Source organism: Arachis ipaensis, chromosome B09 (genome assembly GCF_000816755.2).
Source record: "Arachis ipaensis cultivar K30076 chromosome B09, Araip1.1, whole genome shotgun sequence".
NCBI lineage: Eukaryota > Viridiplantae > Streptophyta > Magnoliopsida > Fabales > Fabaceae > Arachis > Arachis ipaensis.
Genome location: NC_029793.2, coordinates 18,164,444 through 18,176,508, shown reverse-complemented (window position 1 = coordinate 18,176,508; position 12,065 = coordinate 18,164,444). Strand labels below are relative to the sequence as shown.

Sequence of the window (12,065 nt, the reverse complement as noted above, 5' to 3'; positions counted from 1 at the left end):
TATGCGCAGGCTAATGGGAAAGTAGAGGCAGCGAATGAAATTTTAATAAGATTGATCAAAAAGCATATCGGGAATAAACCTGAACGTGGCATGAGACTATAAGCCAATTATTGTGGGCTTATCGAAACTCACCAAGGGGTTCTATAGGTACTTCGCCATACAAATTGGTGTATGGACATGACGCAGTGTTGCCATTAGAAATAAATCTAAATACTTTAAGAATATTGAAGCAGAATGATTTGCCAGTTAATGATTACTGGAATGCGATGTTTGATGAGTTGAATGAATTAGATTCGGAGCGAATCTTGGCACTTGAAAATATAGTTCGACAAAAAGAGAGTATTGCTCGAAGTTATAATCGTCGAATTAAGGAGAAGTCTTTTGGTATAGGTGAGTTAGTGTTGAAAGTTATTTTGCCAATGAAAAAGAAATTGAAATTTCTGAGCAAATGGTCCCATGCTTGGGAGGGCCCTTTTCAAGTAATAGAGATATATTCTGAAAATGCTTATCAGATTAAAGATATCGAGTCAGAAAAAGTAGTTAACTCGATCAATGGAAAATACTTGAAGCGGTTCTATTGTTGGCAGAATTAGAGTTTAACATGCACAAATCCAGGAAAGATATTAAAAATACATAGAGAAATTTGAAATGAAAAGAAATTCAAGGTGCCAATAGTTGTGCTAAATCAGAGCGTAGCTTTGCCCTTCTGCTGTCCAGAGTTGAAAACGTTTCAGCTTTTTGAATTTGTCGAATTGGACTTTCTCGAGTTATTTTTCGTATTCTTCTCGTTTAGTCTCAATCGAAATAAGTTCTTGGATGAGGTTTTGTTGCTCTTGTTGGATAGTGGCCAGAGGTTTGGCTATGATAGCTTGTCTCTGACGAATTTTGGCAAGTTTTTCATTGATTCGAGCCAATTCCGTTTCAATTTTTGCTTCTTCTTGGTCATAAAAAGCTTGAATGGAAATAGCATGAAAAATTCTCAAATCGAATTCCTCACGAAAAGCTTGGATTGGTCGAAGGTTGCAAAACATCCTTCTATATTAGATTTGATCTTAGCCTCTTCAGTTTCAGTTTTCTGGAGTTGAAATTGAAAAGCTACGCTCTCGTTGAGAAGTTGTTTGAATTCCTGAATTGAAGCAGAATGTGGCAAGGTAGCCGGGAGTTTAAAGGAGGAATTCAAAAGATCAGATAAGAGTTGGTTAAGGATTGTATCATTAACCCAGGTGGCAGGTGGATGATCCAAAAGCTTTATGAGTGATCGAAGTTGTTCTCGAGTGTCAGCACTTAATTCGAATAAAGGTCTTGATGTAGTGGACCTTGGGAGTGTTGGCACTGGTACAGGTACTTCATCCTCTCAAATAACTTGGTCAAGAACGGAGATCAGGCTGGCCAATGTAGCACTCGTAGGAGTAGTGGAGGCATCTAGTGTTTCAGATCCTTGTCTAGGGGGAGTTTGAAAATCAGCCTGTTGAGGAAGACTAGGCAGTTTTGGAGGGGTCTCTAAGACTCGAGACCTAGAAAAATCTGAATAGATGGTGTCAGCAACTCTAGAAGCAGAGTCGGAGTCTGGAACCACTTGATTTTCTGCAGAGAGTGCAGCCTGATTATTTGGTGAGTGTGACTCAAGTATTTGAGTGTCTATTGGAGAATACTGCAAAGGATCTGTTGTCAGATCAACCACCGGTGTTACATGAGGAGGTGGAAAAATAGTCCGGAGTGGCTGAGTAGACCCTGTAGCTTGAATTGAATCATGGGAGGTGGAGTGCCCCGGATCGTGATATTGTTGCAGAATTGGTTGATCAGGTGCCGCAGAAGATGTGATTGAATGAGCAGCATTGGTGGGCTGGTATGAAAGGTACACAATTATAGGTTAAAATTTATTTTAACGTAAATAAAATGCATTTAAAGATGATTGTGTTACCTGAATCAGCCTGGGTTTTCGAATTAATGGGAACCATGATCTGAATCAGCTGTGTCCTCTGATTGGGGAGAAGCAGCAAGGATGTTCTGAATGTTTTGCTCATTCTCATTAGAACTCTTACTTGACAATTGTAACCATAACTAATGTGAAAATTAGAATTGAAAGTTAATATATAGATATGATTTCCAAAATGTGTTGGTTGGAAGTATATGATTATATGTGACTAGTAAATAAATGATGGTTACCTTTCTGGAAGTCTTGGTAGAAGTCTTTCGACTTTTGTGTTGTGGTTGCCAAGAAGAGATTGTTGTGTCGGCCTTTCTTTTTTGGGTTCTCTTGGGAGAAATTTTAGCAGCAGGATCTGTTCGAATGACAGATTGCTTCCAAGGTGCGGTTGTACCTAGAATAATAAGTAGTCCACCATTCGAGACAAGACTTAGTGATATAGGAGCTGCGGTCGTAGACAAGAAAATTAAAGTGGTTCTTGTGTTGTTGGTTTGTTGCGAGGAGAAAATCGAGGTCACGTTGAGAAGAGAGAGTAACATGACAAAGTGGCTTGTTGTTCCGAGGAAAAGGGATTGGGATGGCCTGTGAAAATCTCAATTGTCTGGCTGTAAAGTGAGGAGCGTAAAGGGTTACTTTGAGCTTTTCCTTCTTGTGCTGTGGTAATCCTATAGGAATGACTTGAACAGCTAACAGATTCGTCCAGTTTCAATTAGCCAGTTCACTTTCCTCTGTGTCATGTGGGAAGAGCAAGCGATCGAGCCATGTAGGGCCACAATTTCGACGCAAAAAGGGGGAAAAATCTAGATCCTTATTGTCAAAGTCTTTACAGTAGTGGAAAAGAGAAAAAATAGCCCAGAATCGGTCCTCATCTGTTTGTGTATTTAGAAATTTGGGTTTATAATCAGCCAATCGAAAATCTTCAATATGCTGTTTATCAGTGCCACCACTTCCAGGTTTTGTCATAAATTTTTCGAAAATGGCATTGAGCCATAGTTGGAGGAGTCAGAGAGAGCCACCTGTACTGATTATGCTATTTTCTCGGAGGCATTGAACAAATTGGCCACGTTCTTCAAAAATGTGCCCTAAAAGAAGCTTAGCCAAGTTAAGAACTTTCCCTTTGTGAAGCAGAGCAGCCAAGGGAAGAAAGAGTTTTGACATCTGAATGCTTCAAGAACAAAAAGAGGATTGCATTCAGCCAGTAGAACAAGAAGGCTACATGTTCGTCATCTGTAATATCCGTGCCTTCTACACCCATGTTATTAGCAATGAAATCACTGCAAGAATTGGTTAAGGCAACATTGTATTGGCACTCAGGCTGCATATTAGGAGTACAGTCTGGAGAATTATTGGGAGTCCTGTGATAGCAGCTACGTCCAAAAGGGACATTCTGACCATTCCACAAGGGAGGTGGAAGCTGTTAGTTGTTCGATTCCAAAAACAAGACACAACCCCAATCATCCAAGGGAGTGTTGTAAGTGAGAAATGGGAAAGCCTTAGCAGTTCTTGTATTCCTAAAACCCCCCAGTTAGCACTTTTCGTGGGTTCAAGGCGTTGGTACCAGGCTGTGAAGTCGAATCCACGAGGATTAATCTTGGGATTATTCCTGAAGGATTTTTAATTAATAAAGTGGGAGATGTTGAAAGCTTGGTTAATCAATAGATCTTCCCCTCCAGCACTAGGGAAGAAAGAAAATTTTTTGTTTGCTCTCTCTAGGGATTCAATTGGTCCGAGAAAACAATGGGTATCTGCGCCTATTGTGAGGGCATTAAGATTCTAGTATCATTAATTTACAGTTGAGGATCGTCAATGACTTCGTCATTGACTTGGTTTAGAATACGAAGAGCTGGTGGAGCTGGCGGTGCTACTACGTGACCTTTACCTTTGTCTTGAGCAGTAGCATGAGAAGAAGAAGCGGCCATTGTAGAATGAAGAAAAAAGAAACAAAAGGTTAAAGATTTTGTAAGGAGGTGTGATGTAAGAAGGATGCAGAGAACAATGAGTTCAAGGAAAAGTTTGAATAAGGGTGAGTTTGATGAATTTAAAGTGTTACTGTAGCCGTTACTGTAGAAGGAATGCAAAAAGAGGTAATTTCGCAAAGAAGATGAAGTGGAAGAAAGAGGAAGCGTGAGTCTCGGAAAACGTGTCGAGTGGGTCGGTATTAATGGGAAGTTAAATGATAGTTATTACTGATTTAAAGATTAAAATTTGAATTTGGATTAAGTGTGTTATTTTCCAATAAAGGTATCGAAAGTAAACACGTTAATCCAAGGGGGCGATTTGTTGATCGAAAAATATTTTTCGATAAAGGTAAATGACTCGAAGTGATAAGGCAGTCGAAGGCATAAGCAGTTTTCGAAAAGACACACGCACAAGTATTAGATGGGGGTTTTCGACACGAGTTCGATTTCAAGGTTTTTCGAGAAAGTGAGTAAGTCAGATCGAATAAGGTATTCGAGTCAGGCAATCAAAATAAGTTATTCGAATAAGCGATTTGAATAATTGTAATAGTGGAGAAGTTAAAGGCTTTCATCACGTGAGGAAATCATGAAAAATGTGTACAATCAAAAGGTGGGAACGGTTACCAAAGAGAAAGCATTTAAAGTTGTAAATTTGTAATTAATTGTCAGTTACCAAAAGTAAATTATAAATATTAGGAAGTCTTAGGGAATTAGGGTTGAAATTTTAACTCAAAAAATACTCAAGTACACTCACATCCCCAGCGAATTTCTGAGTCTCCGATCGAGTTTCTTTTCTGTAAAGCTCCTTGCATGTTTTTATCTTTTCAATTTATCTTTCTATAAACTTTATTTTTTCAAGTAAATTTATCTTTCAATTCTCTTTATCTTCATCGTTGATTTACATTCCTGCACTTTAAATTTTCATGTCAAAGCCCTTCGACTTAGTCAAAGGCACTTTACTGTTTTCTTTAATTTCAATGCAAACCTTTCTGTTTCCAGCATTTTCCCTTTTCGAAAGCTTTACTTTTTCATTCCTTTTCTTGAATTATTAATTTTAATTTAATTTTATTCCCAATCCTAGTCTAATCGAAGACACTTTGATGCACTTTTAGGAAATTAGTACCTACAAAGAGGAGTAGGTTTCGCTCTCAGACCACTAGATATCGAACCACCATCAATTTGTTAAAAATCGACAAAACAAGGGGTTAATCAGTCCCATAAAAATAAAGTTCAGAAACAAATTGGATATTTTTTTGCTAAGGACCTCATTATCTTTTAAAATAATTGTTAGGGACGGTTTAAAAATTTTTCTCTAATCGAAATAATATATTAGGTACAACTATCATTAGTAGAGGAGTGTTTGGTAATTAGGTTTTCATAATATATTTTTTTAATTAAATTCTTATATTATTTTTAATTTATAATTAAATTTTTTATATTAAAAATATTAAAATTAATAGGATATTTTTTAAATATATAAAAAATATATATTTAAAGATCTAATTAAATTTTTTATTATAAATATTTTTAATTTGCAGGAATAAAGTACTAAATTGGTTTCTTACATTATGGGTGTTTATGAGTTGGGTGAAACTGAATTTGTCCTGATCCAGACTCGACCCTAAATATACACTGGGTCTATCTTTTAGACCCTAACCCAACTCTAGACCCGATGAAATCTAAACATTTTCGGGTCACAACTATACCAGGTAAAAACTGGGTCTTTAAAGTTTCAACAATAATTTATAAATAAACTTATTTATAAAGAAACTTATTTATAATGCACTTATTTATAAAGAAGAAACTTGTTACCGAATAGTTTATATCTATATTTGAACTTGAATTTATCTATAAATTCTAATTTGATGCTTCTTTGATCTATTTTCTAATTCAACAAGTGTGATTAAAAATAAAACAATAAGCTTATAATTAATATAACATAATATTAAAATTAATTTAAAACATGTATACCTTTTTTAGTTTCTTTAGGGTGCACATGGGTCGGGTGAAACCGGGTTCCGGACCCAGCCCGAAATAATGACCGTGTCTATTTTTGAGACCTTTATCCAGTCCTAGACCCGGTGAAATCACACCAAATTAGTCCCTAAAATGTTTAGTGCCGAGCCGGGATTTCGGGTCGGGCCGGACCATGTGCACCCTACCTTACGTTTGTGCGTAATCCTATTTTGGTCTTTAAAATTTAAAGTGTCCTATTTGAATCCAAAAAAGTTTTATTTAGCTTCAATTTAGTCCCACCGTGAGGTCAAAGTTAAATAATTAATAGAATATTCTAGATGACAGATTGACAGCAGTACAAAAATAAAGTCGATAATATGGAGAAAAAGTACAAGCTCCAGAGGCACAAAATTAACCATGGATGCATCAATACATTTATTTATCATTTTTCTTTCAATTTAAATGAAATATTTTCTATAGAACTAAGGAGAATGATAAATAAATGTATTGATGCATCCACGATTGATTTTGTACCTTTGGAGCTTGTACTTGTTCTCTAGATTATCGACCTTATTCTTGTATTGTTGTTATGTAGGATATTCCGTTAATTATTTAACTTTGACCTTACGGTGGGACTATATTAAAGCTAAATAAAACTTTTTTGGATTCAAATAGGACACTTTAAACCTTAAAGACCAAAATAAGATTATGCCTAAACGCAGGACCAATTTAGTATTTTATCCTAATTTACAGAAAAATATTCAATTACCTTTAGTATCTTTTATATTAAAAATGACTTAATAATAACCAGTCCAATCTAAATATTAATGATTTCTAATATCTAAAAAGTAAGTAATAATATTAAAAAAATTAAAAAAGATATTATTACTAATACTTTTTACTTAGATAAATTTTTTTAAATCCCATAAAGTGGATTCTTTTTCTTCTTGTGACCGTCCTTCTTGATTCATTTGGTATTAATTTTCTCTGTTTCAACTGCTACAACTGAGAGATTTTTTTCAACTATGAATATTGTGAAGAATAACTCAAAAATAAAATGAAAGATGAATTTCTTGCTAATTGTCTTTTAATTATATTAAAAAAATTGCTGAAAAATTTGACACATATTCTATTATCAATGAATTTTATGATACAAAGAATCGGCCACTTCGTTAGTAAAAAGTACATACATATTTTTTGTACTTTAAAATATATTCTCTATCAGTATATTTTTGTAATATTTGAGTTTGTTGAGTGATCATCTCACTCGTCTGCTTAAACAACTATTAGGAGTTAGAATCTCGCCTTGTGTGTGTAACAATTCATTGGCTGGCGATAAACCCTTAATAAATGGAGTATCAATATGTAGTTATATATACTTGTTAGGAATACCCGAATACGCGGGTACCGATCCGTCCATACCTGGTTGGGGAGGGTAATAACTTGACCCGAGTTGGGGCAGATTTTGCTTAGGGTAGGACATGGTCAGATTTAGAATGTACCCGCCCCAGATATATACATATAAACATTTTTAGGAATTAGGATTTGTCTCACATCACAAATTCAGTGATTCACAGTTTCAGTCCATACTCTATAACCATGCAAGAGAAACCCAGTCATCTTCACCCAGAGTCTTCTTTTTCTCGGCTTCTTCACAAAAAATCTCATAGCACCCATCATTGTCGTTGCTGAACCCATCGCCGCCTACTCTCTCTCTCTCTCTCTCTCATTATGAGTCTGTTAAGTTCTTCTCTTCCTCTTCCACAGACTCATTACTTAGTCGCTGTCGCTATGAGCCCGGACATTGTCGTTGCAGTTTCATTTGAGTCTGTCATCGAATAAAATAGAATTTTTATTCAAGTTGGACCAGTTGAAAATAGGCATGCATGAGATCATTTTTGTATGTAATTTATGAATTTTCTCATCTAAATTTGATCTATGTGGTTGAGTATTTTAGTATGGCAATCATTGTGGTTTCGTTGCGACACTAATGTGATAAAAGCTGTGGTAATTTCATAACTAATATATGAGACAGACCATATTGTTAAAGTAATCAAGGAAATAACATTCAGATGTGCGCATAAAATTTATAAGATGTGATTATCTCAAGAAAATATATACGTATAGTTCAAGTGGAAGATTGTTAGGAAATTATTATTTCTTAATATATGTATGAGCAATATATATATTAATTATAATCACAAATTAAGTAATTTCACATTAAATGATTTATATAACGGTGATCTCATTTATTGTCATAAATGTTGAATTAAATAAGTCATTATTACTTTTGATTTGGATAAATGAGACTAAAACCATGGACACTATTTTATGAGTTTTAAGATTTAATGAGTGTCACACTCAAATATAAATAATGACTTCAGAATTTTGATCTCCAATACATCAAACTCGCCTCCGTAGCTCTTTTTCCACAGTGGAGTTGTGATTCAACCCTATCAGGGATACATAGGATTTTAGTTGACGAAGATCAAAGAACCACAAGAGTCAAGCTCTCTAATCTCAATCATGCTCTCGAATAAAGGGACGCTTTCGTGCTCTTAGTTATATTTCTTAATGATTTAACATGGATGATCTTGAAGTTGAGAAATTCTAAAATTTTTAGATAAAATAGAATTTTTATTCAATCAAATGATAATAAATAATTTTATTGAATTAAATTATATTCATGTGATCATTGAATAATAAAGAATGTTATAAAAATAAATAAATAATATTTTAAGAGTATAGAAATATTACATTGTCATTTTAATTTACTTTTTTAATCAACAATAATAAATATATTGAATTAATTAAATTTTTACAAAAAATTATATACCTAAAATTATTTCATTTTTTCAAAAATCTTTTGAACATATAATGGTTCAATAAGAGGTTGACTATTGAGAACTGAATATAATATTTTTAAATTCGTATTTTCAATAAAAAGATGTACTTAATTCTATCCATCCTAAATTTTCTATATTCACTATTACTTATCCATCTAAATAATTCTAACATTGATAGAATATTGTTTTTAGATGCAAAAAATTTAAAATATATTTATTCTATTTCGAATTAAAATAACTAAAATTTATTAACTTTAATTAGTTAAATTAGCATAAAATAAGAAAGAGATGATTAATTAGATTAAATAAATAAAAAATATTACTGAACAAAGTAAATGTCACAATAATTATATTACTAATTGAAAAAAAATTAATTCAATCAATTCAAATTTTTATTTAAAATAGAAATTAAAGATCACTAATGAATAAAAATAAATGAGATATAATAAAGAATAATTTTAGTAGTATAAATAATTAATTAAATTACTATATACAATTTTTATTTTTTACCTTATTATAATTTAAGTTAACATTAATGGTAAAAAACTAATTTTAAATAGCCTCCATTTATATTTTACAACATAATTAAATCATAATTCATAATTTTTTATTTTGTGATTAATCAACATTTTTTAAATTTTTTGGTTAAGTCTTCTATGTTTTATGATGATAAATTTTCTCTACAAAATACAAATTTGTGATGAATTATTACAATCATAATTAATAAGAAAATCAAGAAAAAATATAAAAAAATTAAATAAAAGATAAAAAATAGAGTAAAAATTTATTTTAAAACTAAAAATTTGTGCATTGTGCTAGAAATTTTAAAAATTTGTATCTTATTATATAATTAATTTTGTTACTCACTTCAATTTCATCATCCCTTTGTATCCAAAAAAAATATATAATGTCACACTTATTTCAAAAAAGATAAAACTCTTCAAATACACGGTATAATAATGTATAATTTAAGAACAATAAGATAAAAAAATATCTAAAATTTTATAATAGTATTTGAAATTTTCAATAACGATAATACAAAGAGTTTAAATCTACCAAATGAATTCTAAATCTCAATTCAATAGTTACCCTTTGTACATCTTATTTAAATTTGAATTTTAAAATTTAATTTGTATCTTCTTCTTTTCTCCTAATATAAATTATTTTTGACAAAAAATAAAAAAAATCTATTAGACCAAAAAAATATTTTATCAAAGAATTATTATAAGAAAATTTATAATTAGAGAAGAAAATAATAAAAGTATTAATAATAATAAAAAAAGAAATAAAACTCATATTGAAGAAGGTTAGAAAAGAAATAATAAAATTCATATTAATAATAATAATACTAAGGAATGATGTGATTGTTTTAGGCTTCTAGTCTCCATCTTTGGTCATCATTTTTTTTTCTTTCTTTACTTTTTTATTTAAATTATCAAGTCATAAAAAAATAAAGAATAATTCGAGAAAACAAAAACAACAAGATCAATAGTAACTATACACATCAAAATACATAGGAAAAAAACAAATATTATATGATAGAATTAACATGAGTATATTTCATCATTAAATAAACAAAGTTAATGCAAAATAAAATTATATTTAAAGAGAAAAAAAAGAAAAAAGAGTTAAAATATCCAAAGTGATATAGAAAAAATATTTGTGTGTATTCAAGTTGTGTAAAATGATTTAATATAGTAGGATATTTATAGGTGCCAAGAGAATTGAAATAATAAAGACGTAATATCCTATAATAAATATTCAGATATGTTAAATGATGCTAATTGATCTAATAGATCCTAATTATACTCTAACATCTTCCCAACTCAAGTGACAACTTGATCTTGAAACTTATTTGAAACAACTAAATAAAAAACATGCATAAACTAATAGATCGGGTGCAAATGGAACTTCCTGAAGAAAGCGCAGACAAAACTATCGGAAGGAAGCGCAGACGGAACTGCCGGAAGGAAGCGCAAACGGAACTGTCGGAAGGAAGCGCAGACGAAACTGCCACAAGGAAATGCAGACGGAACTGCCACAAGGAAACGCAGATGGAACTGTCGGAAGGAAGCGCAGATAAAACTGGCGGAAGGGAACGCAGACGGAACTGCCAGAAGAGAACGCAGACAGAACTGCCGCAAGAGTGGCTAACTGTCGAAAAACTGCTGAAAAGTGACAAAGTGCAAAGAGATGACAAACTATCAAAAGGTGGCGAAAAACATATGGTTTCTCCATAAGAATAAGTAGGTGATAAGCTAATCGGTGAGATAAGAAAGGCATCAAAACATTGAATAAAGAGAAAGAAAAAAATAGCACAGAAAAAAAGTATGAAAGTACAGTGATTTCACCAGAAGAAAAATTAACTTATCATCCTCAAAGAGGATACCATGGCTCTAATGCCATGTTAGAAAGAGGAGAGGGAGCAATAGAAAAAAGGTTTGTGAGTATTCAAGTGGTGTAGAATGATGCAATATAGAAGGGTATTTATAGGTGATGAGAGAATCGAAATAATAAAGACGTAAAATCCTATAATAAATATTCAGATATGTTGAATAATACTAATTGATTTAATTGATCCTAATTATACTCTAACAATTATAATTAATTAATTGATATATATAATATTAAATTGTATGATACTTAAATATCTAATCAAGTTAATTAACTAATATAATTAAACAATCATAATAAATTGTATTTAATGAGTAAAAAAAAATAAAAATACTCTCATAAGCATGCCATGTCAGCTTTATCATTAAGTGTAAAAATTCGATTTTTATATAATAGAATAGATAAATTGTATCTAATCATTGTGAACCAATATTTATTACCATTGTCAACTTTAGCCATTGTGAACCAATTCCCATCAACCTAAATTCATCATATTTTTAACGGTCAAAGAAATATTTAAGTAAATTTGATTAAAAATAATAAAATATTATCAAAATCAGTTTAGAAATGATGAGATAGTAATTCCAAAATTAATAATAACTAATTAAAATAATATTAATGCATCAAATCTTACCTATGAACACTTATATCTAATATATGTGCAGGAGATATTTAAATCTTAATAAAGGATCAATAACATCTTTGATTTCAGCTTGTAAGACCAAACACCACAATCGTAAACTTTCACACCATCAACCATTGTATTAAGTCTTCTTTCTAACTATAATACCTAAGAAACAAAATGCTTTTAAATTTAATTTCTAACAAAATAGAGCTTACAATTTGCTTCAAATTGCATTGTCCAACAAATAAAATTGCTAACTACAAAAGCGTGGCTCTTGTAGATTAAAGATTTAAAGTTTAGTGAAAGATCAACAACTACACAGTTGCATGCATCTTTGTTTCCAAAATCCAATAGTATAT

General features: G+C 31.5%; 1 protein-coding gene across 1 annotated transcript in view; it reads right to left on the bottom strand.

Moving 5' to 3' along the window:
• LOC107615196 (uncharacterized mitochondrial protein AtMg00810-like) overlaps nt 10,623–12,065 on the bottom strand; it is a 3,323-nt gene continuing 1,880 nt past the window's right edge. Inside the window, exons 4-5 of the mRNA XM_016317297.1 lie at nt 10,788–10,855; nt 10,623–10,697 (exon numbers count right to left, since the gene is read on the bottom strand). Of these exons, the coding sequence (XP_016172783.1) occupies nt 10,623–10,697; nt 10,788–10,855 (143 nt within the window). The remainder of the gene's footprint in view (nt 10,698–10,787; nt 10,856–12,065) is intronic.